At 36.5% G+C, this 19,055-nt stretch overlaps 2 protein-coding genes across 3 annotated transcripts; one reads left to right on the top strand and one right to left on the bottom strand.

Annotated features, from left to right (window-relative positions):
* Positions 1–1,858: 1,858 nt before the first annotated feature.
* On the bottom strand, positions 1,859–3,562 carry LOC113340159 (F-box protein CPR1-like). The gene is made up of 3 exons (XM_026585362.1): positions 2,265–3,562; positions 2,020–2,158; positions 1,859–1,882 (listed from the first exon to the last, which is right to left on the bottom strand). The coding sequence occupies exons 1-3, from the start codon at positions 3,560–3,562 to the stop codon at positions 1,859–1,861; spliced, it is 1,461 nt and encodes a 486-aa protein (XP_026441147.1).
* A 6,818-nt stretch (positions 3,563–10,380) lies between these two features.
* Positions 10,381–15,506, top strand: LOC113340353 (F-box protein At3g07870-like). Of its 2 annotated transcripts, none has more exons than XM_026585561.1 (2): positions 10,381–11,634; positions 15,014–15,506. In XM_026585561.1, exons 1-2 carry the CDS (start codon positions 11,098–11,100, stop codon positions 15,017–15,019), a joined length of 543 nt encoding a protein of 180 aa, XP_026441346.1. In that variant the 5' UTR covers positions 10,381–11,097; the 3' UTR covers positions 15,020–15,506. The 2 variants fall into 2 exon arrangements, with proteins under 2 accessions (XP_026441346.1, XP_026441345.1); XM_026585560.1 differs by having other exon boundaries at positions 10,381–11,639.
* The last annotated feature ends 3,549 nt before the right edge of the window (positions 15,507–19,055 follow it).

The following is a 19,055-nucleotide window of genomic DNA, read 5'->3' as shown; positions in this document are numbered from 1 at the left end:
TATGACTAATATTTCATAATTTTGCAGGTACTTTTTCAACTAGGAAAGTGTATATATACGTACAGATATCTACACTCAGCATGCTAAATATGCAGCTTTGCTGCTGGCTATGTAATGGGCAAAGGAGATTAAAATACATTACGCGTGTTTTGAACTAGATGCACAATCGGTAGTAGATGCGGTCAATGGCAACCATCATATTGTAGTTCGAGAGAATCAATCCATAATTTCGTGGGATGGGGTGTGCTGGGCCGGCACGTCTTAATCTCCGCACAGTACAGCCCAGCTGATGAAATCACATGCTTAGCGTGTTGTGTGCCTTGCTATGCTGTGCCGGATATTAAGATGTGCCGTGTTGTGCCCTGCTATAAGGAAGAAAAATAAACGTGATGTGTCGTGTTGTGTTGTACATGGCACATTTATTTTATGTTTTCTAATACAAATATTTTCCAACATAAATATTTTTCAAATATTTAGTTATTATATGCGTTATTATATAAATAAGTCAATATAGCGATAATAAAATGTCAATAACTAACTAGAACATAGGCTCTGTTTTAGATTTTTTTCCAAGGGAGAGCAACAAAACGATCCGAAGAGAACGAAAATCGTAGTCAACTCGCCGAGTCGAACGTATTCAATACATTTTTTTAATTTGGTAGCCTTGTCCAATACATTTCGTTGATTTCTGGAACAACTTAACACAACGAATGGGTTTAGTCTGCTTGTATCAAAATTTATGTTTGATTCATTTTTATAACTTATGTAAATGATTGGCTTAAAAAAATAATTACATATATATATATATGTTTATGCCCTTTCCTTCACCAATTGAATCTTAAAACTTAATCAAACAGATAAAGATTAGCATCCACCAGAAGAAAATACGGGATTTTGTCTAACTCGACATGGGAAATGTATTAGATTATTCAATGGATTTAGTTGTTTTGTTTACCTGGCAGGTTTATCCGGTGATGATCATTTGATTCTAACAAATCCCATTTCAATTTCCGAAAATATGTGTCGAGTCATGAAATCGATGACTAATCAAGTGTTCGTTTCTTTATCTCTTCAAATCTCAAGTTTTTTTTGTACATAATTAGGATTAATTAACACATCTAATTACCTTTATTTGTTTGGTGGGATGATAAGGGATGAATTTAGGATTTGTGGTCGAAGATATAGAGAACAAGACTCTTTCTTAAAGGTCAGTCTAAAGTTACAAGCGATTATATTGTTGTGCTGATTCTTATAAATGATGAGATATCTTCTCCGACAGTACCTGTTCATCTGGAAATAGTAGTTTGAATTAGTAGAGTATAATTACATAAAACAAGAAAATAATAGGGAAATAAGAAAGAGGAAACAGACCCAATGATAATTAAAAATCTCACAAAAGTACCATTCCATCCAAATGCAAATGATCTTGTCTATTGCATCTTGCCAACGGAAAAACTGTGTTCATAGAGATTCTAACAAATCGCAACATTAAGCTTACTGACACGGTTGTTCTTAGATTTTGTAAATTTATACTCATATGTAGCTGTAAGGATGGTAAAAGATGCATCTCATTAAGATATCAAGAACAAGCAGAACTTCGCACCAGAATGTTCCGCACTATATACAGTCAAAGTACTCAAAACAAGATAACACAGAAAAACATAAGCTGCAAGGATGGCAAGGTAACTACTAAACTAAACAGGAAGGTCAACTTGAATTCAGTCTGTTCGGAATTCAATGGCAGTGTGGCGCTATTTCATTATGCCTCAATTCACTATACAACTTATGAATCAAATCCTGAGACAGTACTGGTAACAAAGAATACTCAGAAGTTTGTTCACTGCAGCTTTCTATAACATCAAACACAAACAGGCAACAGATGCTACATCAAAATCAAGAATGTTTACAGGAAAACTAAAAATTCAGCTATCAAATCCAGTCTAGACATCCTAAAACTTGCTGTAGAAAACCCAAGAAGGACATAGCTGCCACACATAAATAAACAAAGACTAGTTTCACCTTTAATGACATCAAAAGATAAGCATCCATAAATGACTGAACTGCCTTAAAATTGAAACAAGCAAGTGTTTGCAAAGCAAGTTCCACCAGAGCAGAACCACTAAGCTCTGGTACTTGGTTAGGATTATTAATCACATGTCTACGAGTAATCACATTATTAGCTAAACTGGTGTTATTGTTGCAGATTCAAACATATATAACAACTGAAAGTTCTAAAAAATCTGCATAACATGTGATATTTTTACCTCAATAGTCGGCGTTTGCGATTCTTCACGGTCCCATTAGTATTCCGCCTTTCCAGATAAGTACTCGAGCCAAGTGAGGCTATGGTCTCCACATAAATCTCTCGATTATCGCCCATAGTGATATCACGGACCACCACTGATTTAAGTGCTTCACTTGTTGTATCAAGTAAAACTAGTTGCTCCAAACCATAATCTACGAGAATTTTCCCGTTATTAAAACACAACAGCGGCTTCCAAAATGGCATTCGGTTTGAGCGCGGTAGCCGGGTTGTAGTAAATAGTTTTGTCCAGGATTCTTTTAATCCATACTTCAGCATCACCCACACATCAAGTCTAAGACGATCATAAACAAAAGCTACACAAATGCTGTCTCCCCACACTCCCAGATTTTTATAAACTTGTCCCAAGAAATCCACAGGGGGGATAATATTTTCAGGTAATGGGATAACCACCACTATCTCATTGCTAATATCAAAACAAAATATAGCTTCGGACGATTTATTGCGAGTGCCGATCCATCCCAACCAATGAAGACCACCATTCAAAAACACACCACGAGATCTTTTACCAACATAAAATGAGTATTTGACGGTGCACTGAATTCTACTCCATGAATTTGATCTCACAGCATAAACTTCAATACTGGAGCAACCAGTTGGTTCATCATTATCCGATATTGCTACTAGTTTGTAATCATCAATTTCGCTATCATAACCAAATCCATAGGCTATGCCGTAACAAAATGTACTCACTGTTTGCATTCTGAATTCCTTAAATTGTCTTGTGAATGGATTCAAAACACTAAAATAATTAGTGCACAAATGTTCCCTCTCATAATCAACTCTATCAATCTTTAAGCAGATTAAGCCATTACATGAACCCAAGTATTGGTGATAATGTGTTTTGTTAGATAGAAAAGGGTAATTCATCAGAACTGCTCCATCACATACAACACTTGATAAAGATGATAATTGTGATGAAATTGAAGGAAAATCTATAGGTATAGAGTAAATCATAGGGGGATTATCTCGAATGGATTGACTAAACAAGAGTTTAGGGCTGTTCTTGGTCTGAATCCAAAGATTAACATGATTCTTGATGAAGATACGCTTAGAAAGACGAGTGTTGAAAAGCTTACAGGCACACCTTGATGACAAGATGGAATTACCTGGTAATTTCAGAAAGATTTCATCAGATACTTCTTCAGGAAGATTTAGCCACCGAGTTATTGCTTCTTCTTCTTCCTTTGATTTTGCTTCTTGCTTAATTTTGAATCTCGTGCGATATGCAATGCTCATGTTTGCTGCTGCGATTTGTGAGGGTTACAGAATTGGGGTTTCGAGAGTAAAGAGGGTTCAAGAAATTAAAATGGGGAAAGAGCTAGTGTAAGTAGAATGTTGGTAGGTACGTTGTGACCATTTTAAAAGTTCTCCAAAAACAAAACCCATCTCTAGCTGTAAGCGTTTTTTACATCAACGGCTAGAAAAAAATACTCTTAGTTGCTGAACCTTAACCGTCCACTTGTATGGATTCGTTAGCGTTTTTAAGCCACACCCGATAGTGTTGAATCCTAGCCGAGAATGAGAGCGGGGGAGGAATTAGATCATTTTGTACTGTCAGTTTTGCTGCAACCGACAGTATTGAATCCTAGCCGAAAATATGAAATGGTGAAAGCAAAAGTTTCAATTCCAAAGATTTTAACCTAGAGTGTATGACATAAACAAACACATAGATTCTGTTAAATTAAGCTATATTTCCTGTCCTGTGTTTCTTGTACAGAATTTGTAACATTGTATGTCAACTTATGTATGGCATGACAGGGAGAGGCTCAGGAACCAGTGGTTCGGTTGTTGCCCATAGCAGACCCTTGGCCATATTTACGAGCAACAACGAAATAGCCGTCTTCTTTCTGTAAATCAAGTTGTTTGATGTCTTCCACCCACCCCTGTTTGCAAATCAAATTTTCATCAGTCTGCATCCAATGTTTATATCTAAAGTTCACGTATTCCAGAGTTTGGTCTAATCTACAGAGATTCTAGAGCTGACACGTCAAAAAGAAAAGGTCCAAGGAAATCAAAATTATCATAAAAGCATACTTAAACACAAACGAAGTAAGTTTATTAAGTTGATTAGTTCTGTATCGTTTTATTTACTACTAAAGCTTTCGCTTGGAAAGTTGCTCACCATATCCGTCCATATAGTGCAAGAGTAGCAAAAATCTTAACAAATATCAATTCCATAAGTATATTACGACTCAGAAAGACTTGAAAGAACACGAAAAACTAAACTGGAAAATACTTCTCTTAATTGATGTACATTACGATTCTTGGCTCAACAACCTATTTATATGACTAACAAACTTAACTCTCAAGCAAAAAGACTTTCGTAATCATAATCAAACTCTAAAAAGAAACTTCTAGACAATTCTTATGTAAACAAACTCTTAAAACCAGTAATACATGCAACCCAAGTAAACTTTTAAATACCGTACCACGCGTCAACAACTCTTGTTGATCCATTCACTTTATATCAATTGTACTAGTTGACCCGACCATATTGTGTCAACTCTCAATGTTGACACACACAGTATTGTATCAACAACTCTTGTTGATTCCTTCTGCCTTCTTTATAGTATCTTGGTTTGTTCTTCAACATCCTCCCTTAAACCAAGATACTCTTTGCTAATCATTCCCAACTTTCTACGCAAGTAAATGAAGTATTAGACTTCAAAGACTTGGTGAAAATATCTGTCACTTTCTCTTCACTCTCAACAAACTCAACATCTATCTCCTTATTGCTTACAAGTTCTCTGATGTAATGATATTTGATATCAATATGCTTACTTCTTCCATGAAGCACTGGATTCTTAGTTAGTGAAATTGTCGACTTATTATCACAAACTATTGTTGTTGGTGTTGTTTGTTCTTGAAACAATGACTTCAGCATCATTCTTAACCATACAGCCTGTGTAGCACAATTGCTAGCAGCTATATACTCACCTTCTGTTGTAGATAATGCAACAACTTGTTGCTTCTTAGATGACCAAGAGAAAAATCCAGTTCCAAACTGAAATCCATAACCTGATGTACTTCTTCTTCCTTCTGTATCTCCAGCCCAATCACTATCAGTAAATCCAACCAACTTTGGATCTTCTGAAACATTATAGAGAATTCCCAAGCTAGTTGTTCCTCTAACATATCTCATAATAGGATTTGCAGCTTGTAGATGTGATTGTCTAGGTTCTTTCATAAATCTACTAACCAATCCAACTGCATACATGATATGAGGTCTTGTAGCAGTCAAATATCTCAGACATCCAACAAGACCTTTAAAGTCTGTTGAATTCACAAGTTCTCCCGATCCTTCTTTTGTCAGTTTTAATCTCTCCTCTACTGGTGTTAAAATTGGATTACAATTATCCATCCTGAAACGCTTCAAAATTCCTTCAACATACCTTTGTTGATTAATAAAAATTCCTCTTTCAGTTTGTTGTACTTCAATACCAACAAGTTTTGATGTAATCCTAGTACATAGAATACATCCATGATGTATGTCTTCACTCCATTCTTAAGAACAATCCCTATTCTCCATTTTCCCATAACTGGAATGGTAGAATTATTACCAAATTTCATTGTGGATCTTACAGATTCATCTAGACTGTCAAATAAGTCTTTTCTCCCACACATATGATTGTTGCGGCCTGTATCTAAATACCATTTAATCTGTAGTTGTTCTTCTGTTGTATGACATGATAGTAGCATGTTTTCATCCTTCTGTTCTTCTTCTTTTTCTTCTTGACTTTCAGCAATATTGTCTTTGAAAGTGACCTTGTAGTTATTCTCTGTTGTCCTTCTAGGCTTTGGAAAATCAAAAGAAAAATGTCCAAAGTCTCCACAGTTGTAATACTGAATTTTTGCTTTGTATACTGGATTTCTTCCTTGATAACCTATAGTATTAGATCTTCCACCATTGTTGTATCTTCCTTGAAACCTTTTAGCATTAGGTTTTCCTTGATTGCTTCTCCAGCTAACTTGACTTTGAAGTGCTTCTTCAACTTGTTTTGCAGCAACTGTTTTTTCTAGTAATCTTTGTTCAAAGGCTTGTAATGAACCCAATAACTCATTAAGAGTCATAGTTGCAACTGTGTTATACTCTTCTATAGTTGTTACTTTTGCTTCAAACTTCTCAGGTAAGCTTCTTAAAAAAATTTCAACAACTGTTGAATCTTCTACAGTATCACCATTAGCCTTCATCTCATTGACAAGATTCAATGTTTTTGAGAAAAAATCTGAAATTGTTTCAGTAGTTTCCATCTGCAATAACTCATATTTTCTCTTTAGGTTTTGTAATCTAACCTTCTTGACTTTGTCAGACCCTGTGTAGTAGCTAACCAAACCATCCCATGCTTCTTTAGCTTGCTTGATATAGATCACTCTGTCTATGAGAGATTCATGAACACCTTGATGAAGAATATATGTGGATTTAGAATTCTTCTTTTTGTTTTCAGTTAATAGAGTTTGCGCAGTTCCTTCAATTACAGCTCCTTCTGTTGGTTCTACATAACCATCTCTCACCTTGGTGTACAGCTTTGACCTCCATCAAACTATACCAGTCCTCCTAACTGCAATACCAGCTTTGATCCTCTATCAAACTGTACCAATCCTCTGACTGTGATACCAACTTTGATCCTATTGCGTCTATTTCGAATCCATGACTTAACCCTTTTAATTAACCTCTCACCTAAAGCTTCTTCACCTTCTAAACGAACAATAATCTTGGTAGAAATCATCTTACTTCTTCTAAACGAACAACAACATTCTTTGACATGCCTTCGAACTATTCTCTTTTTTTTTTTAACGACCTCCTCTTTAACTAAAGAGACACTTAACACAAAACAACCAAATATGAATTATAAGGCAGCAACTTACTCGTTCATCTGATGCACTTTTCTTTATCAACATCCATCTCTCCATCCTTGTTTTCCTAACGCCTTCGCGAACAAACTTCACGAAAATACTAATAAACTTTTCAACTCTATTTCCTTCTCCTCTCTCTTCCTCTAACCTGGATCTGATACCAAATGTAGGATCGAGCAAGAGAGAGGAGAGCACAACGCGAAGCAAATAAACGATTATATTGATAATCAGTTTGGTGTACATTCTCTCATGGATTAACAACTTACTTATAGTCTCACAAACTTGACAATCACTCAAAGTACTTTCCTAATAAAAACAAACTCTAAATAATGCACACTTCTAGAAACACAAAGAAACTCTAAATATAATAAAACTCTAAAACAAGCAACCGACACAACTTGCTCTTCTAGTTAACTCGAACTTCCAAATATCGCACAGTGTGTCAACAACGTATGTTGATCCAACTTGACTGCGTCAACTGCAGCAGTTGATCCATTCGGACTGGATCAACATCATATGTTGATCCACGAACCAAATCGCCATATCTTGGTTCAACTTCCAACAATAAGCACTTTATGCAATCAAGGGGAAGAAACACTTGCACATATTGTATCCAACGGAACAACTAATTAACTTTCACGAATGGGTCAACAGGTGCTTTGCAAAATACAGAAGAGATGGAAGGATAGTGAAATGTTACGTATTATGTAGTATTGTAAGCTGGCACCTCTAGAAAACGAGATGGGAACATGTCTTCAAGAAAGAAATTCATAACAGTGCTCAAACGACCAAGAAAATTGTGCACTATGTCAATGGAATAATCAACACAACTAGGAGTGACTATGACATAACGAAGCTTTTATACTACAATCCAATGAATAATGAAGAGGTAAAAGTAACAAAAGAGCTGTCAAATAATAACTACAAAATAAAAAAAATAAAAATTATCTGTACATTTTCAAACTCAGGTTACTAGCATTTTTTTGGCAAGAAATTATGGAAGATCCAACATAAGGATAGATTTATGAATTTTAAAAAATAAAGAAACGAAAGTAGGTAAATACTGTTAGAATATGGGCATCCAACTCAAAACCAATTGGAAATGAGTGGAGAGGCCCTAAAGATTATAAACCGCAGGATCTTAGATAACACAGATAATGTTGGACTAATAATCTCAACACGCCCCATCACGTGTAGTCTCGTTGGGTCTAACACGTGGACAATAACCGGGTGACGCGGAGTAAAGGTGCAGTCAAATGACTCGACACAAATAGCCTGCTCTGATACCATGCTAGAATATGGGCATCAAAATCAAAACCAATTGGCAATGAGTGGAGAGGCCATAAAGATTATAAACCGCAGGATCTTAGATAACCCGGATAATGTGTGGCTAATAATCTCAACAGATACTCCCTCCCTCCCTGAATAGATGACGTAGCTCAAGTTTGCACAATTCCTAAGGCAATGAGGCGAGGAGAGTATTTTTAAGTATTAATATTTTTATGATTATATCCTTATGAATAATAATTAGTAAAGTTTAGAAATAATTTATCTTTTAAACTATACCACGGATATTCGTAAAACTTTATTACACAATTGAAAAGCATTTTAAAAGATTCACGTAACAAATATAAACAAGCGTATCAAATTATACATATTTCTTATACTTACAATAATCAATTAAAACGGTCGTTTTATAAATATTCATTGTTTAATGATATAAGTCATCTATTAGTGGGATAAAATTAAAAAATGAATAAGTCATTTAGGGACAAAGGGAGTATTTAATAAGAATAACACAATTTAGTTTTAAAACTTATATTGTTGAAAGTAATTATAACGTAGCAAGAGTAGCATAACTTCTATTTGAACCACCAAAGTCAAAATATTCGTCGATATGAAGGCTTCCGACCAATCCAAAATTGACCGCAATTCTGGAATATATATGAAGACCTTTAATGCATCTCAATAGAAAACTATATATGTTATCTACCAATTTCATACAACCTTAGGATTGGGTGTCTAACGGATGGGTGATATTCTACCCTCGTCCAACCCGTCAAAATTGCGGGTTTAAAAATTCACCCGTGTCCAATCCTCCGAAAGACGAATCGGGCACGTGTCCAACGGATTTGGTCGCCCCTAATCGCTAAAGCCCACAAGATACATTTTTCTTTTACTACCTAATCTTGTTGGTCAAAATTTAATGTATTATTTTTAGGTTTAAGCCCGGGGTAGTTAACATTTCCAGTTCCGTCACTGCTCATAAACTATTAATATCTAAAATAAGCTATAAGAAGCATTTCAATATTTTCTTTTTTTCTATGCTCTAGACTAGTGGTCCCTATATTACAATTGGAGTGAATTTCAGTAATTATAGGATTCGAACCCCTACCTCCGTAGTACGAAGGAGCATACCAACCACCAGACTGCTTGGTGATTGGGATTTCAATATTATTAATAAGTCCGTCTTCCCAATGTTACTTACGTTTTCACCTTGTTACAAAGACCAACCCCCCTCAGCCAAGTTATCCATTGTAAAGTTCATCTCCGAATGAGCATGCTCAAAGATTACCATTTCATAGCTAGCACAAGCAACTGAGCTAAAAATCTATATCATATACATCAAGGCAAATTTGCAAAAGCACAGGTTTGAATTGCGTTGCAAGAATATGACAACACCTTAATTATTCGAAAATTAAACTGAATAGTCAACTCAGGTCTGTACGTGATAGTTAAAAAAGGTGTTTGGATATAAATATGTTTTTGACTTCTGCTTCTTCAGAAGGAGAAATCAAAAGAAAAAACTATTTTATTTCAGAAAAAACTGACTTTTCTGCTTTTAGAAATTGTTCTGAAATATTATTGCCAAGCTGACTTCTGACTTTTTGACTTCCAGAAATCGAAAATCAACTTCTGAATGTGCACTCATACACGCTATAATAATTCGGCTTTATAATTTCCAGTTTCACCAAGGCCAAAACTAACAAGCATTCACAGGCAGCATTTCTAGTCACAACACCAACAAGGCAACAACTGCCGAGCCTGGATTGTTCACAGCATATGGGGGTCACGCTTGACGCGACTTATTCACTTGACCATCACCCACTCGAGGACTTACTCCAGTAGCCCGGCCCACTGCTACGCACCGCTTAAATTCTAGCCCCTCACTCATCCTGCAGCAAAAATGAGCATTTCATCTCGTACCAGATCCAAACTTAATCAAAGAGAATCGGTATCTCTGTTCTTAAATCTTCCCGAAGGAGTTCACGATGAGATCTTTCTGAAGTTACCAGCGAAATCCATCTTGGTATCTAGGTGTGTATGTAAGCTTTTCTGTAATCTACTTTCTAAACCTAATTTCATCAAAAATCATACCAATCGCACTAATCAAAGCAAAACCAGCAACCCTAAGCTCTTGTTTACTCAAATTCAGTCGTCGGGAGGTAAGCCCCCTATGATTTACTCTATGCCTATAGATTATTCTTCAATTTCATCAGCACCACCGTCAGATGGAGCTCTTCTGATAAATTACCCATTTGAATCTACCCGAATTTATGTTCTTGAATTTTGGGTTCATGTAATGGCCTGATTTGCTTAAGAATATTTAGTATTGATAGAGCTAATTTTCACAAGGAATTTATTTCGGAGACTAAATTCTGTATTCTGAACCCATTGACAAGAGAATTTAAGGAATTCAAAAAGCCTGAAAAGTGTAAAGCCGTTGTTGCCTATGGATTTGGTTATGATAGCAGCATTGATGATTACAAATTAGTGATGATATCAGATTGTGAAAAAGGTGCTTGCCGTAAAATTGATGTTTATACAGTGAAATCAGATTCATGGAGTAGTATTCAGGGCACAGTTAAATTCTCATGTCTCAGTGGTGAAGGATATAATGGTGTGTTTTTCAATGGATGTCTTCATTGGTTTGGAAGTATTGGCAGTCAGAAACGTCCTCCGAAGTTATCTTCTCTTTTGATATCAGCAATGAGATAGTGGTGAATATGCCATTACCTGAAGATATTATGCTGCCTAAGGATTACACCGGAGAAGTTACTAAAAATGTGGGAGTGTGGGGAGACTGCATTGGTTTAGCTATTTTTTGGGATCCAGTTAGGATTGATGTGTGGGTGATGCAGGAATATGGAGTGAAGGAATCTTGGATCAGAAAATATACCACAACACGACTGCCGGCGCGCTTGCAGTTGCAAGAAATTCCATTTTGGAAGCCGCAGTGGTGCTTTAACAATGGTGAAATTCTAGTAGATTGTGGCAGGCAAATACTTTTATATGAACCAAAAACTGGAAGAGTTACATCGGTGGTGATCCCTGATATTACTATGGGCAGAAGTCGAGAGAGTTATGTGGAGAGCATAGTCTCACTTGGATCTGGTACTTATCTGGAGAAACCGATTACAGATGGGGTCGTGAAGAATTCCCAGCGACAACAGGTGAGGTAAAAATCATAACATGTCATGCATTTTTTTATTATTTCAGTCTGCAACTACAATTCCACTTTAGTTATTTTTCTTCCCCAACATTTTGGCGTTTCTATTGTTTTTCTATGTTTGATTTGATTTTGAGTACACTGAGTGTATATTGTGGAACATTCTGCAAAACAGTTTTGCATGTTGGTACATTTTGGTGGGATAGCCAGTGGATGAGTAACTTAAAACTTGTGTGGGTTTGCAACACTGTTGAATGGGAGGCATTACCATCACTCAAGAGCCTATCACTCTGACCCTTTTGTGCATTTCAATTTTGTGTATTGTTTACAAAATTACAATGCTTCAAATGTAAGGACCTTCTAAGAATGATTTAGAACCATAATGTCTAGGTATAGAAAATAGAGATGTTCTACATATACTGACCACCTAATGATGAAGCTTAGCAGATTAGCTGATGTGACCCACTAATGAGCCTTATGACGTCTCTATTTTTCTAAACCTGTATATTCTTGTTACTGATTATCTGTTGCTTTGGTACATAAGAAAACTTCCAGCAATGTGTCTTCTCTTTATTAGTTTTTCTCTCGCGATTCAGTGGATTTTTTTTTTTTGATTGAATGTGACTTTAGACTTTTCAAAAGTCATGTTGAACATCAAAATTTCGATATATAACTTAATGTTCTAAGGTTGCTCATTGTATGGTTTCCTTGAAATGGAGAAGATGCTTGAAATGTCTCTCAGATTCATTGATGCAGTAGCCCTTACCTGTTATTGCTGGGGGCATGTCTTTTTTTCTTTTCTTCCTTTCTTGATGTTTTAGGAACTGTCAAACCAGTTTGAATGGTTCAGAATTTCAGATTGGTTTTTTATTTTTCTGGCTGTTGCTATTTAATGATTTCTGTATCTGGTTGTTTATTTAGCTTCTTGAAAAAAAAATGTTATGCACTAACCATTAATGTGACTCCTATTTTGACAAAGTCTCACTCAGCACGATCGGTATATACTCCAGTGCTACAAAAGACCAGCATGTTATGACCGAAAACCAGAATGGGTGCGGACTTTGGCCCGACCTCATTGTTTGGATCTGTTTGTAAACCATGTTTGCTGCTGGATTTTGTGGTCAGTGCTATTCTTATAGCAAATTTAAAACTATGTATGTATAGGACCTACAGGTGGTTGTTGCATATTGAGTTTACCTGCAAACGGACGAAATGCAAGAACAGTTGAGTTAGCAATATCCTTAGTGCAGTCAGCTAGAATCTTTATGTACATGGTTTTGTTGTTGGCATCAGAGAATAGGTAAAATAACGCTTTAGCATCATGTGCATTTAGATGGCATTGAATTATTATTATTGGGCATGTCTCCTCTCTGTCTATCTTTCCTCTGTTCCTTTTTTGTTGCAGTTGTTATATGTTTGAATCTGCAACTACAACAACACTTTAGTTAATAATGAAAAGTAGTCAAATAGAAACGTGTTACTATTATCTTTCGCAACATTTGACGCTTTCTATGTGTGATCTGATTTTTGGTACATTGGGTGTATCTATTGTGGAACATTCTGGTGAAAAGTTTTGCTTGTTCTGGATATCCTAATTGTAAAAGATCACCCTGTAAAAGAAGATCGAAAGGTGCACCCTGTCACTAGAGGCATATTCATCCTCCTGCCGTAATTGGTACATTTTGGCGGGATCGCCAATGGGTGGATAACTTAGACTTGTGTGGGTTTCCAACACTTAGACTTGTTTTAGTGTTTAGAACAATGCTTCAAGTTCAAATGCAAGGCCTGCCTTTTAAGGGTGGTCCAAAAAAATCATGCCCAGGTACATATAAAAATTTTCTTCTCAAGGATCAGGAAGGTGAAGAAAACAGAGCTGATTTTCATATAGTGACCACCTAATGGTGAAGCTTATATGAGACTAGCTTTAGAAAAACATGTTTTGTCCCAGATAGTATGACTTAGAAGAACATGCCAAGGTAATATGTAGCTTCTGTCTAATGTGACCCACACCCACTAATGAGCCTTCTATGTTTTTCTGTCTTATACACCCACATCAAAATTTTCTTATACCACTTAATGTTCTAAGCTTGCTCATTATAAGGTTTGGGTTTCGATTGCTATGCATTTTTTCTTCCAGAAATATCTTTTATAGACCTTGTAAAATACTCCTCCAGATCCATATACCCGATGGCTTAAAAGATTTTTAAGTAGGTATTTCTTATAAAAATATCTTGCTCTTGTGGCTTGTACGGTTGTACCCATATTGTATTGGGTTCTGGTAGCCATTTCCAGGCTAGCTTGGATAACATGGCAAGGTTAAAAAGATTGGGATTTTTAAGGCAAAGAGAATTCCAAGCTGTAAAGTAGTTACCTTTTGAGTTTGCTTTGTTCCGCCAGTATTGTCTCTGGATTTGTTACAGAAGTTGTATAGTGGATCGTTGCATTATGAAATAGTGCCATTGAATTCAGAACAGTGAAATAGTGCCATTGCATTAGGTGGCTGACCTTCATCATCATGTGCTAGTTAAAATGTGAGTTGTTGCTTAATAGTTTAATGGAAAATTGGCTACTCGATTAGAGTTGTGTGATACATGAGCTGCATTTATGATTTGGTTATGTGAATGAAGATGAGATCATGAGCCTTAAATTTTATACAATCCATTGGTTTATCATCGACGTCTTCACTGATTTTAAATCTTCTAGCTCTTGCCTTTGTATATTTTTTGCTGATCAGTTTGAGGATCAGTTCTAAGTCACATTTGAAAATGATGTGTTGTTCCCAATAGGTTTTTGCCCACTGGTAAGCTTCCTCGGCTTCCTTTAGTTCAAGTTGTTCTCCAGTGTTACAATCCACTGCTCTCCCTCTTGCTTCTTTTGTTTTTCCTTCAATTTCCCCCAGCAATACATGGGGAATGTGAAGATCAGTCATTGTTTGGGAATGTGAAGATCAGTCGTTGTTATAGTCGACAACTAGCTTGTGTTTGCCTTTGCCATGTATTACTTGCTTGTCTTTGACAATGATACATCAACCGTCAAAGCCTTAGTCAGGGTTGTAGTTGTGTTTCACTATGCTCTCATTTTGGATTGCAGAAGTTGTATGAGCCATTTCTCTTTTATTTCTAATTCGCAGTCAGATATGGAAGAACAATGATCCACGTCTTACTTAATTAGTAATGAATAAACAGATGCAGAACTAATCAACTTTATAAGCTTACTTCGTTTGTGTTTAATTGTGCTTTATGAGAATTTTGATTTCCCTGGAGCTTTAGCTTTTGATGTGTCAGCTCTATAATCCTCAGTAAAATTAGACCAAACTATGGAATATGTGAACTTTAGATATAAAGCATTGGATGCAGACTTAAATTTTTTTGATTTGCACACAGGAGTGAACGACATCAAGTAACTTGATTAACCAAAAGAAGACAGCTATCTCGTCGACAGCCAAGGACGTGGCAAGAAATAGAGGACGAGTCCGTTCTCTATATCGTCAGATATAACTTCCCATGAACTTAGCAGCGAGATTGGCCAAGAAAGCAGAGGCGCGTGCTAACTTCATGCTAGGCGCAGAAGAGGAATCCTTGCACAACATTGAGGACCTTATTGATACTGGAGAGTACGCTTTCCCTTTTAAGAAAAGGAGAAATTTCTAAATACATCCAATGAATGCATCACTGGTTACTGAACCTACCTCATGCTTTGCTATACATAGTTTGCTAGTTTTTGATAGATTGTACACTGTTTATGTCAGATGCTGTTCAAGAAAATAGAAGAGGGAATATAGCTTTTAGCGGGTGATTTTGAAATATTTGTCTGATGTTGATACTTTGTGGCAACAATAACAAAAAATCGGAATTGGAACTTTTGCTTTCTGTTTCATCATCTTGCTTTTGGAATGTAAATTTTATGAAAGATAGTGTCAGACCAAGACAATATACATTGTTAGATTGCCGAGTACAAGTGCATAGAAAAATGAGATTGAGGAACCAGATTGCTCTTGTGAACATGAACTATGGGTTGCACAAAACTGACAGTAGAAAATGATGTAATTCCTCTCTCACCTGCGGGTTTTTTTCATGATTTATAAAGGGGATACCAGTTCTACTAAGTGTTCATACCGTTTTATATAGGACAAAAAAATCCCATCGATCCTGGCCGTTGGATCGATGAAATGGTTTCAACACTTAGTAAGACTAGTATCCCCTTTATAAATCGTGGTTTTCTTTTGTTTTTTTTTTTTTTGAAACATGAGATGATATATTAAGAGGAATTAGTTCAGTACATAAGTTTTATCTCGACTAAGTTGAGATCTAATTTCAACAGGAGAAAAACTAGACCAAGCAACTGATAAAGCATTCTCTCTAGTTAGTTTAGAAGGGGTATCTGCGACCTTATTGTCTTCTTTTGGAATGTATGAACATTTCCAAAAGCGAAATCTAATAAAAAAAAACTTTGAATATCTTTTACTAAATTAAGTAATTGTCAATCGATGGAAGTATTGTTGTTGACGGCTTCCACGACAATCTTTGCATCAAGTTGAAAGTATACTTTCTCCAGCTTTAATCTTTCTGCCAAGTTTACAGCCTCCCACAAACTCATACATTCCGCTTGAGTTGCATCCCTTATTTCCGTCAAGTAGATGCATTTTGCTGCCTGCTGTTCACATGCAAAGTTACGACACATTAGTCAATGCCTCAGGTATTGTTTAAATGCAAAAAAGAACCATCAATATTAATGGTTACAACATCAACAGGTGGTGGTATCCAGTGTATATTAGAACAACAAAGCCTACTTGGTGAGGCATGTTGTATAGTATATTGTTCTAAGTGGTCACTAATGAAACTACGAGCCCTTAGAATAGTCCTTTCTGGATTAGGATTAGAATTTTGGAAACCTTTGTCGCAGCGATCAGACCATAAACACCATGCTATGATAGCTCTTCTACAGATTTCATTAATAGTTATGCTCTTGGCATGAAGGTCATCAAACCAACTCTGCGCGCAAACTGAGAAGGGAATAGTACCATCTGCAGACCAACCAGTAATGGAGAACCACACAACTCGAGCCAGATTACACTCCATCAAAACATGAGATGGAGTTTCCTGCACCAATTCACATAAGGGACAAACATGAGAGATACCAGGAATTTTAGAATGCAGAATATCTCTAGTGGGAAGTAAAGTGGAGACAGATTTCCATAAGAACTGTTTCCACAAAGATTTGTAGATCTTGTTCATCCTTGCACCCATCAATTCTGAATTGGATTGTTCTTCATACATTTTCCTATAAGCGCATTTCATAGAAAAACAACCATTTTTTTCCAAGAGCCAGATTAATCTGTCTTCGCAGCTGTTATAAATCTGTATCCTCGTGATGAAGTTAACAGTGTTGGGATCAAATAGTTCTTGCAGTATGTCCAGATTCCATGAACTGATGTTGTGGTTAAACAGTTTATACACAAATTTGAAATTTCGATGAGACACTGATCCTTGTTTAGGAATTGGAAGATGTGGCAGGTCTTGAATCCATATGTGCTGCCATATTAAGATATTCTTTCCATATCACTGGCACCAGCAACTGTTAGATTGGACGAACGGTAACTCGGAACTCAGACTTCTCCAAGACCATGTTGTGTTGGTTTTCTTATTCAGATTGAAAAGATCTCTATCCGGAAAATATTTCGCTTGTAAAGATTTTGCCATCATAGATTCCATGTCATAACAAAGTTTCCAAGCAGACTTAGCAAGTAAAGCCCTGTTAAAGACATGCATATCACGAAAGCCCAATCCCCCTTCCTCTTTAGGTTTTTGAACTCGTCTCCAGGTGATGATGTGCTTGCCCTTACAAGTCTTCTTATTTCTCCAGAATTGATGCTGTTTTGAGCTCATCTTTTTTATGGTAACATCTGGAAGTATGAAACTGGTCATGTGGTGGATCGGTATTGCATTAGAAACATTCTTGATCATAACTGATCTCGCTGCTTCCGACATATTACTTCCATTCCAATTCGAGAACCGGTTATCCATTTTATCACAGAGAACTGAAAAAGGAATACGTTTTTCCTACTAACAAAGAAGGGAGACCAAGGTACTTCTCATCTGGAATGTTCATATATCTAACCTGCAGCTCTCCACTAATAGATTGACAGTCTTCAGGAGAAAGATTTGAACTGAAGTACACTGCTGATTTGTTAAAGTTAATCAGTTGCCCTGAGTATAGTGAAAATTGTTGAATTGCATTCAACAGATTGTGTACTTGAACTTCATTAGCTTTGAAAAATAAGATACAATCATCCGCAAACAGCAGATGATTGATCTTTGGGGATGAACGAGAAATTTTCATACCTGTGAGTTGCCCAGTAGATTCACAATAAGATAGGAATCTTGAGAACGACTCCATTGCCAGAATGAAAAGATAAGGTGATAACGGATCACATTGTCTAATCTCTCGAGTTGGCTTAAAAGCTGGAGTGGGGGAACCATTCAGCATAACTTCAATATGGGTTGTAAAGATGCATTTACTTATTAGTTGTCGAAATTTTCCGAGAAACCAAACTGCTTGAGAATGTCTAGAAGGAAGTTCCACTCTAGCCTGTCAAACTCATTGGACATGTCCATTTTGAGAGAAAGATGGCCACTTACTCCTTCTTTTTTCTTCATGGCTTGCACAATTTCCTGCACTAGACAAATGTTCCCATAAATTAGTCTGCCAGGTACATAAGCCGACTACATTGGTGAGATAATTCTTTCTATGTGTTTCTTCATTCTTAGAGTAATAATCTTTGAGATGATCTTATATAGTGTGTTGCACAATGCTATAGGACGAAAGTCTTCCGCCTTGGTTGCAATTTGAACTTTGGGGATCAAGGAAACTCTAGCGTTGTTAAGTTGCTGAAGTAGAAATCCCGAGTGAAAAAAAGACTTAATCATCTTACAGACATCCTCTTTCACCAACTTCCATTGAGTTTGGTAAAAACCTGGGGGTAAACCGTTCGGTCCAGGGGATGTCCAAGGCTCCATTGTCATGAGAGCTTGATAGATTTCTTGATCTGTGGGAATAGCTTTTAGTTCCTCATTGTCTTGTATTGAGATGCACCGTGGTGTGTGCTTAAGAAAACTTTGGCTGCTTGGGGGATTGGAGGTAGTCATAATATCTTGGAAGTGCCGCTGGAGTAGACATGAAAGAGAATCTCTATCATTAGACCAAGTCCCATCTGGTGCCAAGAGTGCATCAATTCTATTTCGACATCTTCTATGGTTCATTCTGATGTGAAAATACCTTGAATTCAAGTCCATATCATTACAAAAGTGATCACGATACTTCTGTATGTTGGAGCTTGCTTGAACTTCATTTAATTGTCTGATCTTACTCTCTATATTAATAACCGCTTCTATGTTGGAACCATCGACATCAGCAGTTTGTAACACA

This window comes from Papaver somniferum, unplaced genomic scaffold (assembly GCF_003573695.1).
Source record: "Papaver somniferum cultivar HN1 unplaced genomic scaffold, ASM357369v1 unplaced-scaffold_21, whole genome shotgun sequence".
In the NCBI taxonomy this organism is placed as follows: domain Eukaryota; kingdom Viridiplantae; phylum Streptophyta; class Magnoliopsida; order Ranunculales; family Papaveraceae; genus Papaver; species Papaver somniferum.
Note: the sequence above shows the minus strand (reverse complement) of the source record. Positions and strands in the feature narration are given on the sequence as shown.